Source organism: Malaya genurostris, chromosome 1, assembly GCF_030247185.1.
Source record: "Malaya genurostris strain Urasoe2022 chromosome 1, Malgen_1.1, whole genome shotgun sequence".
Taxonomy (NCBI): Eukaryota; Metazoa; Arthropoda; class Insecta; order Diptera; family Culicidae; genus Malaya; species Malaya genurostris.
Genome location: NC_080570.1, coordinates 134,384,797 through 134,404,217, shown reverse-complemented (window position 1 = coordinate 134,404,217; position 19,421 = coordinate 134,384,797). Strand labels below are relative to the sequence as shown.

The 19,421-nt window shown below is 37.3% G+C and overlaps 1 protein-coding gene across 9 annotated transcripts in view; it reads right to left on the bottom strand.

Annotated features, from left to right (window-relative positions):
* LOC131425834 (netrin-B-like) overlaps positions 1–14,944 on the bottom strand; it is a 212,708-nt gene extending 197,764 nt beyond the window's left edge. The window contains exons 1-2 of one of the 9 annotated variants that reach the window (XM_058588043.1): positions 14,823–14,944; positions 12,539–13,910 (exon numbers count right to left, since the gene is read on the bottom strand). In XM_058588043.1, coding sequence (XP_058444026.1) covers positions 12,539–13,631 — 1,093 coding nt within the window. In that variant the 5' untranslated portion in view covers positions 13,632–13,910; positions 14,823–14,944. Of the gene's footprint in view, positions 1–12,538; positions 14,251–14,449 lie in introns of all 9 variants that reach the window. The other 8 variants (XM_058588048.1, XM_058588045.1, XM_058588047.1 and 5 more) reach the window with 8 other exon arrangements.
* Between the last annotated feature and the right edge of the window lie 4,477 nt (positions 14,945–19,421).

Sequence of the window (19,421 nt, the reverse complement as noted above, 5' to 3'; positions counted from 1 at the left end):
TTATTGATTATATTTTATTGTGAACCGCACTCATTAATCCGTTAATTTGTTCTTAAAATAACAATACCTTCTAACAGGCAGAGTTCCGAGTATTTCTATTCCGAATGAGTTTTTCATTTATTTCGATCGAAATACTAATTGATTTTATTATTTTGTTCATATCACGGTTTGAATTATTTTACACGTATAAACATGTAATTTCGGAACTAGTCTTTCAATTTTATACGAAGTTAGTGAGAATCGATCAAACCATTTCGAAAATATCTTTCGCCCACTACTTTCCGGAACCAGTAAAGTCGATTTGAGTTTACTTGTCCATCAATTAACAAGTCCAGAAAATATGAATAATTTATTGAACGAATCACACAGTCACTGTGCGAACTAAGTGAACTGATTCAAACGGTATAAGACTATCGGCCCTACGAGCCTCTACTCAAAAGTTGATTCTCACAGCGATTACATAATTTATTCATTTGAAAAAAACATAAATAGTTACTTCAAAACATGTTTGGTTCGAGAAAAATACTTCAATAATACCATCTGGCAGCGATCAAAAGCTTAAAACCGGGGTTAAATAAATGATATTAGCAATACTACTTTATAAACATTCTGCATAAGCGAAAATGATCTTCGAAATAGCGAAGAATATTAGGCAATGTGCTGCGCTTACTGTTCTTCGATACCACGGTTAACTACCGCGGTAAAGTACATTTTTCTATCGCACTAATGTACATTTTTCTACAACGGCAAAGTACATTTTTCTACCGTATGCGAGCTACATTTTTTGTGTTACAGTAGCGCGAACAAGGAGAGTACTGCTGAGTACTCCGTCTGCAATTATGGAACGGCAATAAGTTAGCTTCTGAGAATGAATATTAAAAAAAATAATATGAAAAATGTGCAATGCTTCTGTTATAGCGAAACGAATATGTGGAGTGACTATCAGAGTTGTCGTCTTTCCTTTGAGCTAATGCATTAAACAGAGACAGTAGATCTCACAACTAATAATTTTCTTTTTATTTTCTTTATTTCCGGAGCAGGGAAAAGCCCATTGGAGATAAGTTATTATCAAACTATCACTATGTCTCATGTAGGCATAAAACCTCCTCATCTTTTGTACAAACAGATTACAGAATGATACATTTCATGTTATTAACTATTATGACTACATAATCATCTCATCCAGATAGGATATTTACGATCTACATTTTCTAATTGGTCAAGTAAACCAAAATTCTGAAAGAGGGATTGATTTATCTCAAGCTACTTTCAAAGTTAATTACTAGTATCCTAAATCGCCCGTTTTCATGTAATTATCCATAGTTTCAAATTTACCCAACGCAACTGAACGAACTTTAGCTCAGCACAGGAAGAAAATTAGCTCAAAAATTGTTCTGTACCTTCAAGTTGTCTACTTTAAAGAAGCAAGAAACTGGTTGTTTTCATATACTGTGAATCTATTGGTTGCTTTGAGAGACTCCGCTATAATTTTAATTTGATCTTTATCTTACCAATTCTAAAATACTTCAGATACATAACCCACATACGTTACCAATATCAATCTATTACGTTAATTATCATCTAAACATTGGTATTTAATTGTCATTTATTATATACGCTTATCTAAATAATTTGTAAGCTAGATGCTAGGAACATCTCTTTGTTTGTCCCCATTGTTTCAGCAGCAGAATCGTATTCGTTCAATAATTTCATTTGTCTAACTCACGCCCACGATTACCAATATTATTCATCTAACTGATTATATGGCACATATTCATTTGGTACTGGTAAACAAAATCAGAACTGTTGCTCTGTTAACGGTAGGGCTTGAATAGTTTTCCGGCATAGCTAGAACAGTTATATGCATTCCACCAAATCATTTAGCAAGCAATAGTTTTGATACCAAATAAACCACGTGGCTCGAAATTACATGGATCAAGTATGCATGTGAAATATCCATACAGAACAACTCGTTTCGCGCCAAACAGCAATCATTGACGACTTTTTCAACGGAAAATTCAATGTTCCATACAAAACAATCTAATGGAATTTCCCACTTTTCCGGCAAATTTTCCTATTTTTTTTATATTTGATCCCGGCGAAGGTAGAAACTAACAATTTTTCACGATTAATCGAAAGAAATGGGGTTTAAGTAACTGAAATCAGCAGACATTTTGAAAATAACAAAAAAAACTATGGTTGCGAACATTTTGATAGCATCCGGTATTTAATCACGAAATAGATCGATTTCACTTCATAATTATTCAATCCACTCACTTTTTCGATTAATATTTTTTTCAATTTATGGTACTATAAAGTTATATAATGTTTATGGTACTAGAAGATCAGAAAAAACTTTTGTGTTGATTTTCACGTAATTAAAATTTGTTTTCATCGTAGCAAAAAGAACAAGCGTCTGTTTGCTTCGGTATTCGGCACAAAAAAGAACGTGCTGCTATTTCACACACATAACATATGTCGGATTGACGCTATCTGCGTTCTGTCAAAAGTTACGGTGGAGTGCCGGCAACCTAACACCTTCCCCTACAGAAACCAAAGAAGGCAAGAAAATTCCATTCCATTTGAGGGCAAGAAAAAACAATTTTCAAGGTTGTTGTGGTCGAGCGGTTATGTCGCGGGTTTCCCAGATTTTTCTATTTTCGCGGATGTAGCGCGGTTTCTGCTCAGATTTGGGTGCGTTTGCGCTGATTTCGCGCGAATTTCAAGAAACATCCTTTCACATATGTGAATCGTTTGTTCGAAAAAAAAGTTCCGTGAAAATTTTTGAAGCTTGTGAGTGACAATAGGAAACCCCAAAAAATTATGTATGGGCGAACGTTTCAGCAATTTGTCGAGCTGACCGAACTGGTGAATTTTCACTTTGATAGAACCAAAATTTTCGAAAAGGCGGTTCTAGCACATGTTTTCTTCTGTGGACAAAATTTCGATTCGATGCTCTCCGATCTTGAGTGGTACAAACTGCTATTTCAGTAGAGCTTTTACCAGGAATTACAAAAACTTTTGATATACGTGATTGCTAGTTACCCCGTTCTAATGTGGTAATCGAAAGAAGATATATCTAACTGGCCGTAAAATGATAGTGAAAATAGGACACACCATTTGCTGTTACCTCTGGAGTTCCTCAAGGATGTCACCTTGGACTGTTTATATTTTTATTGTATCTCAATGATCTAAATTTTTCGATCCAATCTATGAAACTATCGTTCGCCGGTGACTTTAAAATATTTCATATAATCAAATCTGCAGCTGACTCAGAGTTCCCACAAGATCAATTGGATAATTTCAATAATTTTGATCAGTAAGTGAATTAAGTTCAATTATGTTGAGGTTTAAAAATTATGATTACCTCCATTGGTTATCGCTTGTCACATCGCTTCAATGTCGCATGAATTAATATTGCTCGAATGTCAATGTAATGCTTCGAAATATTACAAACATCGTTGAAAACAACTAGAACTCAATTAATGTTACATGCTTTATCAATTTTTTTTCAAAATCATAAACGTTTTTGCAGGGCGTCTAGCCTGTTTGAAATTCAACTAACTAATCTTGTTAGAACACTTAAAACCCCCTAATTTTAACGCCAATTAAGCATATAACAGTTCACGAAAAAAAACAGTTTCGCTTCGTCGAACACTTTGACGTTCGGGTGTGACAGACAAACGGTTCGCTCGCTCGCAACGATCTGACCGAAAGATCCAATGTTTACTGGATAGTGACGCCAATAAAAACTCGTATTTCTTTTTTCTTTCTTTCAATTTGGGATAGACGTAAAACCTAGAAGAAAATGCCTACCCATAAGGGGAAGTTGAGTAAGTGTCAGAAGGGGTCGTCGCCGTGATTTAAATTAGCTGCTGTCAGTTTTAATTTGTACCGTTCGGCTTGACAGCAGAACGCCAGACCATTGCTAGAGCGGTTTTGTGCATGTTTTCGAATACACGTGGAAATCGGAACCTTACGGCAAAAAGGTAGTCATTGTGCAATTGTTACGATAAGTCGTATCTGAGAAAGTAATTGATTTTTAAAAATAAATATCCATTCGGAAAAATTTGTACTCTTTACTCATGGAAATCAAACTTAAACTGAAGCGATTGCTGTTTTTACATTTTAACTATGATACTGCTTTAGTAGTATTGTAGTAATACAATATTTAGTTTTGAGAATCGAAATTTTCACTTTGAAATCAATATCTCCTCACGTCAGCAAAACTATTATGCGGTAATTGGAGATCGATCGCTTCATCCACATTCCAGAGCATTCCTCGCTTTGCTTCAGTGGGAACCAACACTCGGTATCCATCACCGAGGGGATTCGGCAGGGCAGTGTTTTCCAAAGCACCACCTCAGCAAATGTTCGACTGGTTTCGAAAATTATAGGTGCATCCATCGAACAACAGCCACGTGAAGTAGCAATCGCGGGATGGGAATCTTCCCGGAGGCGACAGACGGACAGAGTTGAAGCGCATCCTAATTGAAATTCGGCCCGCTCTCGTGTTTCGGACTAGTGTCCGCATGACTGAAGGCTCTGAAGGTAATTTTTGAATCAAAACAGCAGAGTTTTGCATGCACGGCTTCCCAGGCACATCCGATTTCCACTCACGGATGAAATGAGATCTAATCTGATTCCACTAATTTGACAGGCTGGCGAAACGGGCAGTGGAATCGGAGAAGATAAGTGATGCGAAAAAAATGAGTGGCCTAATCAAGATTTTAAATCGTTAAACAACTTCTTTTTTTTTCTTTTCTTTTTTTGGGTACTAAAAATAAGTTCATCGGAAGCGGCATTGGTATGATGAGACATTCAGTCGGGTTTGTTTTTTTCTTCTGTTTCCTTCAAATGACCCGACCTACTACCGACACCAAGCGGAATGCTGACTGTACCGCAACTCTGATTAGCATCTAAATGCCCCTCTCTTGATGACGATCCGACCCGAAATCGCGTCAGCAGGCCAAAGTTTTTCTGGCGATGAGGTGTTCTGTTTGGTTATATAGATGTCTAGAGGGTGATAAGACCCATTTTTTTCTTAGTTTCATGTTCCGCAGTTTATGACATTTAAATTTGACAGCCGGAACGATCAATTCCTGATTGTCTGGCGTAGATCTGGTGATGGAACTGACCACTGCACTTCAAAGTGTATGCAAATGACTGTAAAATAGAGAACTAGTTCGTTCGTTTTGACTGGGTTCCAGAGAAAGCTGTTTGTCTGAAAAAATAGTCCAAAATATGAGGTCAGAATTCCAGTGGTCAGAAGTAGTTCATTCAATATTATTATTTGAAAATGAGGCTCGTTAATTTAACAGAAATACTTAGAAAAAAATATTAGAACAATATTTATTATTTCAATATTTCAGTGTAATTCTTTATTCTAATTCGATTCCTTCTACGAAATCAGTTGGGTCTGTTGTAGTAGGGGAAGGTGTTCGGTTGCTGGCACCCCACCGTAACTTTTGACAATAAGAGACGCTTCTTAAGCCAGTCTTCGGTGTAAATGACACCGTTGATACAAACGTATGAGTATGAGAATAGTTTTCCTCAAATATGTATTAGAAAAGAAAGAAAGCGCTTGACTCACTACTTCCGCAAATTGCATAAATAAATAAAATGTATAACATATAAATATAAACATGTAAATATATTTATTTAAGTCAATAAACTTCAAGTCCGATGACTTATTGCAACGAATAATGAACTTTATCGATATATGTTGATGTTAGTACCCTCTTTATTTCTTATTACTTCAACAGGAAATGGGAGAATGAGAGAGAAAACAACAAGAGTCGCCTGTCTATGACTGACGATACTTCAACATTGTCATAGAACTATCGAGTATCTTATTTGACAGTTACTTTCACAGTACATTTTACAGTTGACGATGATTTTAGTCGAATAATTCGACGTGACTGACAAATTACAACTCGGCTCTTGCCTGTTGGTTTCTACACAATTTTTTTTCTGTGAAACTAAAATAACTAATTTTCCAATCATCTATTGTTGATGGAATATTTGCTTCATAAATTGTTATTGTTATCAAAGATTTTATAAAGTAACTATTTTGAAGTCGTTCTGAACAACTTCTAAGGTAACGAATAATATAATAGTTTTCAGTCAAGTTATAAGTAATTGAAGATAGCGCAAATTTTCATTCGCAATGAATATTTCCTTTAAAATGTTAAAACAATAATTTAAGCAAAATGTTCCCGCTTTGTCCACTCTTCACTCCCTTACACTCAATTTTCTTAGAGATGGCTGAAATGATTTCAAGAATCTCTGGATCGTTTGAAAGTTGCTATTGGGTAATTGATCAAGTCCGCATGACAAATGGAACGATCATCGATGCAGTTGGCAGGACAATGGTTGAATTGTAGAAGTGACTCAATCGACAATTCTAACTTTTATTCTCTTTGTTCAACTTTCTCAAAGATAGCTAAACAGATTTCGATAAACTGAGATGCATTTAAAAGCTACTGAATTCATTGATCAAGATAAATGGTTAATCAAAAAAAATGCTCCAATAATTCGGTTTATTTAATTTTATTTATAATTAATTAAATAATAATATATCATTCGAATGACTTTGTTGATTTAGCAAAATGTATATGTGTGTGACTGTGCATGTATGAGTGTATGTGACAAAACTATGTACTTATTTTCACAAAATTAGATTTATTATCCGACTTCCACTTCCGGAGCGGCAGGGTGAAAAGTAGACAAATTCCAATTTCACGTGCGAGTTTGTACACATGGCAGTGTAAAAACGAATAACAATCAGCTCATTATTATTTTTCCAGAAATGCTACAACTACACAGTTCGAAATTTTTTTATTTATTTATTTATTTATTTTACTTTGGAGCAGGGAAAAGCCCGATGGAGATGAAATTTGGCAATCTCTCTCTCCAGCAGGCATAAAACCTCCTCATTTCTATCAACAGATTACAATGATCCAACAGATACATTTGGCCTTAACACTAACAATTAAAACTAACAAAACTAAATCTATAACCCTATCTATAAATAGTTGATGACACTAAGCATTCCAGAGCAGTAAAAGCGCTGTTGCTTAAAAAGTGAGAGAAAAGAAAAAAGTGAATAGGTAAATGCTATATAAGGGTTGGTGAGGGGGTGGGGTGGTAAACGAGAGTGGGCTAACGACGGTGTTAGAATCGGCATGAAGATCTAGTTAGTGATCGAAAAACGGATGGTGGATGACAAAGAAAAAGTAGAAGGGACGACCGAGTTAATTTCGATGAGCGAATCTAGTTAGTTTCCAATGGAGATTGTGGAGAGACGGAGTGGGAAAGATCGCAATAATCCAGCAGATACCATGTCATATACTTATTATTGATAATAAAAAAACTACCCCTATTACTAACCTTAATACTTCAGAAGTAGAGATGTAATTCAGAAACATTTTTTTCACGGTGTTGCGAGATAGGTGAAAATCGAACAAGTGAGAACATCGATTAAATAGACGGCACATACTAGAAAACGGTTCCTTATAGCCGTAGTTAGTGCGAGCAGATTGAATTCTGAGAAATGGATGAGATCGGAGGTTGCGAAAATTAATGGCTAGGTTCAGTTTATGTAACAATTCGGGGTAATCAGTTTGAGATTGTAACAAGTCCACCCGCAAATAGCTCTATAAATGTCTCGGTGCGCGAATAACACTATAGCTGGGCAGGTTGATGGGATCCCTCCAAGGAAGACTGCAAACCGAATAAATTTATGCTGAATAGCTTCTATGCGTTGGATGTCGAGTTGATAATAGGGAGCCCAAACGACTGCAGCATATTCGAGTATAGAGCGAACCAGTGCACAATATAGTGCTTTAAGGTAATATATGTTATTAAAGTTCTTTGTATTGCGAAATATGAAGCCTAGCATCTTGGAAGCCTTAGAGATCGTATATTCTACGTGATTCTTGAAATTGAATTTTGAATCCAACAGAACTCCTAAATTCTCGATTGAGAATAGTCCGGGAAATGGTATAGTCGAATACAACTACTGTGCGTTTACGTGAGAATGAAATCATGGAACATTTTGAAGCGTTCAGGACCATTCTATTAAGGTCGCACCAACTGGAGAAGATATCTAACTGTTTCTGCAGGAATCTGGTATCTTTTAGGTCTTTAATAGGATGATACAATTTAAAATTGTCGGCGAATGATAGTTTTTTACATTGCAGCGAAAGGTTCAAATCATTCAGATACAGCAAAACTAAAAACGGTTCGAGGTGACTACCTTGAGGTACCCCCGAGTTGGTAAGAAAGGGTGCGGCTGTGCAGTCACCGATTTTAACTATCGTAGTACGGTTAATCAAATAAGACTACAGCCAGTTCAATAAAGGACCGCTTAATCCAAGTCTTCCTGGTTTTGCAATAAAAGCAGCGGAGAAGTCAGTATATAGAGCGTCAACCTGCTGTTGCGCCTGTAACGACTGAATGACATAGGAAGTATAACACACAAGATTCGTAGATGTAGATCGTTTTGGCATGAAACCGTGCTGAGTTGAAGAAGTAAAGGGTGATTTTTTAAGAGCTTGAGAACTTTTTTAAACAATAAAACGCATAAAATTTGCAAAATCTCATCGGTTCTTTATTTTAAACGTTAGATTGGTACATGACATTTACTTTTTGAAGATAATTTCATTTAAATGTTGACCGCGGCTGCGTCTTAGGTGGTCCATTCGGAAAATCCGCTTTTTTATCGACAAATTTTGTTCAGCGATGAGGCTCATTTCTGGTTGAATGGCTACGTAAATAAGCAAAATTGCCGCATTTGGAGTGAAGAGCAACCAGAAGCCGTTCAAGAACTGCCCATGCATCCCGAAAAATGCACTGTTTGGTGTGGTTTGTACGCTGGTGGAATCATTGGACCGTATTTTTTCAAAGATGCTGTTGGACGCAACGTTACAGTGAATGGCGATCGCTATCGTTCGATGCTAACAAACTTTTTGTTGCCAAAAAAGGAAGAACTGAACTTGGTTGACATGTGGTTTCAACAAGATGGCGCTACATGCCACACAGCTCGCGATTCTATGGCCATTTTGAGGGAAAACTTCGGAGAACAATTCATCTCAAGAAATGGACCGGTAAGTTGGCCACCAAGATCATGCGATTTGACGCCTTTAGACTATTTTTTGTGGGGCTACGTCAAGTCTAAAGTCTACAGAAATAAGCCAGTAACTATTCCAGCTTTGGAAGACAACATTTCCGAAGAAATTCGGGCTATTCCGGCCGAAATGCTCGAAAAAGTTGCCCAAAATTGGACTTTCCGAATGGACCACCTAAGACGCAGCCGCGGTCAACATTTAAATGAAATTATCTTCAAAAAGTAAATGTCATGTACCAATCTAACGTTTAAAATAAAGAACCGATGAGATTTTGCAAATTTTATGCGTTTTATTGTTTAAAAAAGTTCTCAAGCTCTTAAAAAATCACCCTTTATAATTAGAGCAATTGTGTATGATGAAATCCAAAACGACTAATTCAAAGAGCTTAGATACAGCACACAAAGCGGCAATTCCTCTGTAATTAGATATATCACATTTATTGCCCTTTTTAAATACGGGGAAGATGAATGATTTCTTCCATGGTTCGGGAAAAAATTCCAGAGCGTGAGGATATATTTTTGTGATTTTACATCTTATCAGATGCACATAAATGGAGCGTCATATTTCACACAAATTTATATCCAAGAACATGTAAAATTGTGTGATTTGAAAATTACATGGCTTTAAAACAAAAGGAATAAAAATCGAAAGATCAATAGCAACAACGCGACTTGAACCGAAAAACATTAGTTCACGAAGCACACCAGTTAGTCGACTGAACCACAGAAGCACATATCTGCTTGGCTGGTAAATCGTGCATATAAATTCATACAGTCTCTACTTGCTAACCGAGTGCACATTACACTCGGAACCAGTAAATTTCTGTACGAATGGAATATTGCGTCATTTGAGAAGTTAAGTAGTTATAAATTGTATCGTTTGTAGAATTATGTCACCTGTAAAACTCATAATTTTTTTCTGTGTAGTTATTACAAACTTAGGCCTAAAAAAATGGTCCTATATCCCCATAGACTGCTATTGAATTTCAATCGAGTCTAACTTACGGTTCCGGAATTACAGGGCGTCTTACAGAGCAATGTTGCTAAAAAGGGAAGAACTCTTCTAAATTTTTATTAATATTTAGGTTTTAATTCAAGATTCGGTAAAAATCTATTTAAAAGTACCACAGTACACAGGTTTATTGATGCCAGTAAGATTGTAATACTAACCAATGCAATGATTCTGTACACTGTGAATCAGCTGCGAAGTCTGTTGAAACAGTAAGACCGAATTCCATAAAAGGAATGTAATACCAAAACTTTGCACACATTAGTATTCATGATAATATGAGTTATATGAGAAAGGTATCAATACTAGGTGGACTAAAACAGATTTGATATGAACAATTTTCCGAGTTGACACACCAAAACAAATTTCAAGAATTATTTATGGTGTTGGTGAAATGGTTTACGGCGAAACAATCCTGACTTTCCTCCAGCACTTTACTTTCCAATGTTCCTTCTTGATCTTCTCGTTGTCATTTGATAGTCTGTCAAATTTGATCATAAAAAGTGTCCGGAAAATGATCAAATTAAATTGCTATACGCCATTAAGCTTCGGAACCCAAAAATATTAGTGAATAGATACTATTGAAGAGTTCTAAAAACAACGGTTTGTATCACCAGTAACAAATATGACCAACAAATTGTAACAGTTTTGAACCTAATTGAAAGGTAATTTTCCCTCTTTTGCTTCGTCGTTTTAGGAAGCGGTAAAATTTTTAACGCTTAGCCCAGTAATTCCGGAGCCGGAAGTCGGATCCAGATGAAATTTGGGAGTTTTATTTGGGATTATAATACCTTCTACTTGCACCTAAGTTCGTGAAAATCTGTCAAACTATCTTTGAGTTCCATTTTGGAGTATTTAAACACGATTTCCGATGTTTCCGGAATCCGAAAACGGAAACCAGGATAGCCGGAATTAGTTTGGTAGGCCGTCTACCAACAATGACTAATGTTTGGAACAGTTTCGAGCCCTGTTTAGATTTTTTTTCACGTTATTGGCTTCGCCGCTTACAGTGACGCTATATATTTTTTAATACTCTTTACCCCGTAGTTTCGGAATTGAAAGTTGTATTCGGATGAAATTCTAAAGCATTGTATGGAACCATAGGATCTTTAGTTTGAGCCTAAGTTTGTGAAAATCGGTAACGCTATATCTGAGGAAAGCGAGTAAACTAACAGCTTCGGTGATGGTTTTCGTTTTCTTTATAGCGTATACGAAATTAAACAAAACACGTTGTGTGCGTTGTTTGTAAAGTCGTGTTGTGTTTTCTTCTTCCGTGCCAGTACGTACCGATGCATACCGGTTTTGTATCGTTATTTTATATGGCGGTTTGAAAGCTTTGTCCCCCATCGCCCTGTTAATGCAGAACCGTTTTTTTTTTGTTTTTGAAACCTTGTTTTTCACTGTGTTAATTATGAGCAATTTTGTGTTAACTAAGCAGCATTTACGAGGAATTTTAGTTTTCTGTTCGAATTGGAAGAACAGTGCAACTAAAGCACATCAAATGATTGTGAAATGTTTATGGTAATAATGCTCCAACTGATAAATCATGTAGGGAATGGTTTTGATGAATCAATAATAGAGATTTCAGCGTTGAAGACAGGACAACCAGAAAAACTCGAAGACAAACAGTTTGAGGCATTACTCAATGAAGATCCGAGTCAAACGCAAGAGGAACTTACAGAACCATTGGAAGTGACTCATCAAGCAGTTTCTGTACGATTAAAATTCATGAAAATAATTCAAAAGCAAGAGAGTTGGGTGCCTTATAAACTGAAACTGAGAGACAATGAAAAGTGATATTTCACTTGCGAGCAGCTGATTCAAAGGCAACCAAAAAGGTGTTTTTACATCACATTATTACTGGGGATGAAAAATTAATATTCCACGATAACACCAAGAAGAAAAAATACTACGCTATTTCTGGTCAAATGTTGCCATCGACCTTCGAATCAACACCAAAGCTGAATATTCATGGTTCGAAGGTCATGTTGTGCATCTGTCGTGAAAAAATATTCGGAAACGCTCCAATGGAACATGTTGCTACACCCGCCGTATTCTCCTGACATTGCTTCTTATGATTACTCTGGTTGTTCCGACGGATGCAACACGACCTGGCAGTTCGTTCGGTTTACTTCTTTCGCAGAAATCGAGAAAAAGACATTTTTTCGAGATGAATTTTGAAAATTGTCTAAAGTGGGAAAGAGTAGTAACTAGCAATGGACATTTTGATTGATCTTTAAATTATTTTTTTATTTAAAAAAATGCACTCAAAAAAAGCGAACCGCACTAATTTGTACTCCCAATAAATAACCAAACATTCCCCAAGTCCGGAAAAGTAGCCGCATTCCCGGATTTGGCAAATAATAAAAAAAACCCTTCCGAGAGCGACTTCCACTTACCTTTGCACTCGTTCGCATCCCGCACGGTGCCGCGTCCCCACGGGCGGTCGAAGTAGAATGGCTTGCAACGTTCACAGTCACGTCCGGCCGTGTTGTGCTTGCAATCACACTCCAATTTGCCGTCCACTCCTTTGATGCACTTGGAGGCATGCCCGTTGCACTTGCAGCGCCCGCCGACGGCAAAGTCGGACAGAGCGTAGGTGGAAACTCCGGCCGATGGTGGTGTGAAGATTTCCTTCGAGATATACTCACTCTTCTTGTACTTGATCTGCTCCGATGATTGAGTCTTCAGAATGGTGGTCGTAGTGGGAGGCTGTAGACGATGAAAGACGACCCGAATATCGGTGGCCGTTACCCAGTCCTGCAGAACAGGTGACGAATCAAAGTCCTGAGCCGATGGGCGTCCTTCCAGGGTGCTGAAAGCGATCCGTGAACCTTGAACACCGTCGGCATTGTAACGATTGTGGTCAATACAACGAGCTTCCTGTTCGTTGGTTTTCGATATGGTGGCACGAATCGGCCGTCCGTACAGTTTACGGCACTGAGAACTGTAAAATTGGAACGGCTGCCAAGTTTTGCCGTAATCTGCACTCTTGAAAATTGCCATCGAATCCGGTCGAATGGCGTACGGGCAGAACATCAAACTAACGTAGGTGAGCTCGAATTTCTTACCCAACGAAAGGGTTAGCGTGACGTTGTCCGGTTGAGATCCGGGATCAACGGAACCAACACGTGGTTCCGAGCGCCAGCACGTTACATTGTTCGAATTGTGCACATCGGTCAGCGAAAGTGATGAGAATCGTTTAGTGGGATCGGAATCGTCACAAATGTCACAAACGGATTCATTCCGTGCCAGTTGGTCTTTGTAATCACAATACCGAGTGGGTTTATCTTTGCCACAGATGGAGGACGCATCGATTGGAACACCGAAGGCGGCATTCACGAAATCCGGCATGCATCGCCTGGGACGGTCCTCGTCGTAGCACGGATCGATGACGGTTTGCGTCTGGAAGCTTCTCAGGTAAGCCCGGTGACCGATGGTTTCCGACAGGAACACGCACAGGAGAAAGAAACGAATTTTGAACTGCATCATTGCTCTTCTGGTTAACGATCTCTTCTTCTCGGAACTCAGACGCTTCACATTCTCAAGAACTAAATTTTTTTTATCACGCGCGTGTTTCGATGTTTGTTAAACTCTTCCTTCTGGAAGAGACTTTCTCCCGTTCTTCGACGGGCTTTTTTTTCTTCTTTATAACACTGCACTGTATCACCGCTTCCCTTCACTTTCCCCTAGAATTGACGCAACATGCTCGGGCTCTTCTCAGGAGGTTTGTCAAACAACCGAAAATACAACTTTGTTTACATAATAAAACTGAGGGTAATTAAAAATAAATAAAAATGCGAGGAAAGAAGTGCTCAGCGACTTCTAATTATAAAACCAGAACGAGACGAATGAGAAAAAAAACAACAACACTTAATGAAATTATACACTAGGGGCACGCCACGCCACTCTCCCTTGTCAGCAAGAAATAAAAAAAAGAACAAATCTAAACAGCAATTTGGCCAGATCGGTCACAGGAAAGGAAAACAAACGAGAATTACGCTATAAATATAGGAACCGTCGTTTTCACACAGCTATTTTCTTCCACTACCACTGCATTCGCTCCTACTTCTTCGATTGAAATCTTCCTATGCCTAGATCTTTATCGCTGCTGTTGATGTCGGCCAGAAGCCAAAGTCGTTAAGAACGGGAGGGTAAATTGAATCCTACTTGTAATAAATCAGATTCCGAAGTTGATTCCTCCGCCCTCAAACAAAGCAACAGTAAAACGCATAATCACTTGGCACCCCGTAATCACTTTGTTGCTTCCTTAACCAAAAAACCAGCTCGTGTCCTGCTTCAAAACTCACCCGAAATCCACCTCACAGTGTTGTGGGTGGACAAGAAAGCCTCCCCCGAAACCACTGACCACAGTGAGTGAATTCAGTATAAAAAAAATAAAACAAAAATCTCAGATCTCGCATCCGCCGCACCAATCCTTCCGCGAAAACGTACGACCGTCGCGAGCCAAATTATCCTTTTATTATTCCGCTTCCTTTTCGAGTATTTTTTTTCCTACTGCTGCTTTGAATCAATAACCATCTCACACCCCACACACCAGTGTGATCCTGACCGACCGAGCACGCGGCAAGGATGGAAGCCCGAACCAGCCGCCAGCAAGTGTGCCTAGCTTACAAATAGTCACCGACCAAAAAAAAGAAGCGGACGAAAAAATGGACCTACCGAACGAAGCGAACACGAATTTTTCCCGGGGAGAGAGCACTTCCCACTATCGATGCACCGTCGGAACTGAGCCGCGAGAAAGGAACCAATCTCAGCATAGGTCCTCAGCAACGACGACGACGACGACGACGGCTACGGTGACGGCAAATCGTTTAGCAGAGTTGGTTCGGAGTCTGTGATGGCAAAAGCAGAATAGCATAAAACCTCGGGCACTCACTCTCTCTCTCTCTGCGTTTGCTCACGTCAGATAGCTGAGCTGCGGAGTGAGAATAATTGTGTTAAGGGTGAATCTGGTTAATCTCTCACACTGTACTCATCTCATCCAGTCGGTAGCTCACGACTCACTGTTTGCTGTGAATTGTGATGCATTTTGGATTGCAACGATCGACAGAAAGAGAGCAGTATAGAAATTTTGGCAAAGGCGCAGATCCGGCGATCTCACTCTTCGGTGGGGTTTTTATGAATGAAAGATAGGTTTCATGTTTGTAGGGTAATGATAACCGATTGTTTTATTCGAACATTATCAATATTTATTATATTAGTTTTGTGATAAGCAAATCTTGAAGGTCTTCTATGTGACATTCGTGTTTTAAAATCATTATCACGATAAGGAATGGAATAACGGATGCAAATTGTGTACGAGTCCAGGTGCATGCCAAGTTATTTATAGTTACTAGTAGTGAAACATTTCGTTATTTACTAACAGGTTTTGATTAAGTTGGATCGATAATAAAAATCACCAGCGAGAGGTCCGTGAATTTAGTTGATATTTCATAATTTATTTGATACTTCATAATTTTTTGGTAAATTATTTTCAAGTACCCTTAACACTCCAAATACCAAGCCTCAAAAAAAGTTGGAACGGTAACTTTGAGCTGTCATAGCTCAGCTGTTTTTCAACGAATATAAATAAACTTAACACCCTCGAATTTTGTAAAGTTCGTAGATTGATTCAAAATCTTTGTAGGAGATGATTGGTAAAGAAAAACCAATGAAAATTTGATGTTTTCCATTCCAAGTTTTTTTCACGCGCCCAATATGCCCTATCTGCTTTCCAGTTTTCTTTCCTTTGGCATAAACGTCGCATAGAAAATATTGAAAACTTCAACTTGAAGATCGGTTGACTAACTTTGTTGTTAGTCAACCGATCTTCAAAATTTGTTCACCATTGGAAAGGTACTACTTCCAGAAATAAAATGCACTGAAAAACACTAAAAATAGGGTTGTCTACCCAAAGTTATAATGAAAACTGTAGATAGATGACCTAAGAAAAGATGAGACTTTTTACAATGATCGTAAATATCTCGAAATTCAAAGCGATGACCTATATATTTTTACACATCATTCGATTGCTAGTGATACCAGCTACAATTTTCGCTCAACTACCATTCCTGCACAATCAAAAGAAAACATTAAAAATCGATGAATTTATGAATATATATGAATTTTTCATTTATTTTTTCACATGTTTGTATATAACTCAAAAATTAAAGCGATGACATGTACATTTTTTTGATTCAAAATATTGGAATCATTACCAGAAACAATGTATTGATGATCAAAATTATATATCCGTTCACAGAATCTCAAGAAATTTGGTACGAATACAGAGAATTTCTATTATTCCGAAAACTTTGCAAAACAAAATCAAATCAAAACTTTTAAATTTTATGGCATATATTTTTTTATTATTTTAGTTGGAAATTTATTATGAACAAAATTTACAAAAAAACTGAAACTTGGATTTCACTGAAAATTTTAAAAATTTTGGTAAATAACCTGAAACTCTAAATTTACGATCATAAAAAGATAAGAAGACAAGAAGACAAGAAGACAAGAAGACAAGAAGACAAGAAGACAAGAAGACAAGAAGACAAGAAGACAAGAAGACAAGAAGACAAGAAGACAAGAAGACAAGAAGACAAGAAGACAAGAAGACAAGAAGACAAGAAGACAAGAAGACAAGAAGACAAGAAGACAAGAAGACAAGAAGACAAGAAGACAAGAAGACAAGAAGACAAGAAGACAAGAAGACAAGAAGACAAGAAGACAAGAAGACAAGAAGACAAGAAGACAAGAAGACAAGAAGACAAGAAGACAAGAAGACAAGAAGACAAGAAGACAAGAAGACAAGAAGACAAGAAGACAAGAAGACAAGAAGACAAGAAGACAAGAAGACAAGAAGACAAGAAGACAAGAAGACAAGAAGACAAGAAGACAAGAAGACAAGAAGACAAGAAGACAAGAAGGCAAGAAGACAAGCTATACAAGAAGCCAAAAAGACAAGAAATTTGCTGTAAAGTGCAATAATTTTTAAATTCAATAAGGAAGTTTGATCCAGATTTCAATCTAAACATGGACCACTACAATGAATTTTTACATACAAAAATGCGCCAGTTGATTACAAACAATTATTTCTTAAAGCAGTTCACATAAGTTTTTCTTCTCTGTAGCATCACTTTTACGTATAATTCTTATCCTGATATAATTCCAATATAGTCACAACGATTCGAATTTAATAAAACATATTCCTCTTATATTTTAAATATAATTTTAGGTATTTCAACATTTATTATTAAATCTACTTAAGAGTATTATTTGAACAAAACGTTTAACTGCTATAAATTATAGAATAAGCTGTCATTTTTATACATTTTGTTGATAATTTCATAAACTATTTCGAGTTTGTTTGTATCATTAAATAATTTCTATTCAAATTTAGTTATTGGTTAGAGTAATGTACGCAGTTAAAGTCAGAACAAAGTGTTAAAAGGTTCAATTATGAAATTAAAACTCCAATTGTCTTTATGAAATGATAGAGAAGTTTTATGTATGGAAGCTCACCAGCAAGAATGTCTCGAACTGGAACATTGGATAGTCTACCTTGGGTTCGCAGGGAATTTGTTAGTTGAGATCTGACATCACGATACTCCACGCTTGTCCAAACGACTTGAAAAAACAATTTAACAGCGAAAATATTATTGCCTGCACACTTACTAATCAGTTACAAAGTTTGTAAAGTATGGTTAGCTTTTTACGTCGTCTACAGGAGTCAGTTTTCCGAAGAATTTCTAGATAGAAATAATTCGATACAAACTTCTTTACAGAAAGCCTGATTTTTTTTTAATTTGAGAACAGAAAGTAGTCGGTAAGGGCTCATTCAGGTGAATATGGTGGATGCGGTAGAAATTCATGTAATTCAGCAAGAATAATTTGTTTTCGGTCAGCTGTGAAAATTTACATTTTCGATAATCATGAAATGAACTTTTGAAACGATTCCAGGAACAACATTCTCATTAGGATTTGAAAAACACCAGTGATTTACATGAAGGCATGACATAATGCGTGATTTACACAAAGCAAACGTTTATAAAGCATTTTTTTTTATTTTCTTGCACAGTTTTTTGATGCTTTATAAAGTTCATAATTTGACTACTTTGGTCATACAAAAATAATTTATTTTATTTAGCAGAAGAATTTCACTGAATTTAATTCTTCCATTAGCCGATATATCTTGTTCGACTTTTACATACTAATTAAGGGTTGCAAATCCTTCAAACATTCACTTTTCCCTGAAAATCACCAATCACTCTTAGAGAACTCATCCATCTTGCCGGGTTCGAGATCCTTCGACACGCCACATTATCAACTAATAAATTCATTCCACCTCGCCTGGACTGAAGTGCGTGTTACCAGGAATAATTAGTTCCGTTGCCCAGTACGACAGGCACAAGTTTCCTTTTGCCAAGGCTGGCTTGGTCCAACCATCCGTAAATTATGGCGATAAATGCCAGGGACCTGTTCCGCTTTTAGAAGCAACTTTCGGATACTTCGGCAATCGTCCCACCGCACGGCTGATAGAAAAGTAGTTTATATTTTATGTATAGGAACGGTATGCCAGACATAATAAATTTCGGAATTACATAAATAGGGCGACCGCACGTAGAAGGAAGGATTACAAAGTGCTTGGCCTGTAGTCAACTTGCAACTTTACAGAGTGTAGTCGAGGAGAAAGATGGCAGAAAACTGTTCGCAGACATGTGCGTTTATTTTATCTGACCGAAAAAGCTTCGGCTGGTTCTTCGGGAGGTTCGATTTCCTTTTCTTCCACTGTTTTACTACTTTCGAACGTCTTCCAGATTCATGTGTAACTGCTATGTATACGACAAGGGTTGCCATTGTTCTCGAGGGATTCGGTAAGCGAATTCCGCCTTGTCCCGATGTCAATAGATTTCGCTGATAAACTGGCTTTCGGTTTGATTTTCCCTAGTGGGAAAATGTAACCATTAAATTACTGATGGTGTGAGTACCACGAAAACCGCTTTTCGGAGTGGGAATAAGAAACGATTCCTGGATCTGGATACACTGGAATAGGCCTCGTATTTTTCATGACGATTGCCGAAATCGCTGTTTGGATTTCAGTCAAACAGTTTCGCGGGATGCGCATAAAAACTCTGGTTCGCCTCACAATCCGTACTGTATTGCTACTACTATTGCCGCAGGACTACGTCTTATTTTTGTATAGGCTTATTATTACATCCTCATTATATGTTTGGAAATATTTCTATGCGTCGATTGGAGTTCATAAAACTATATATT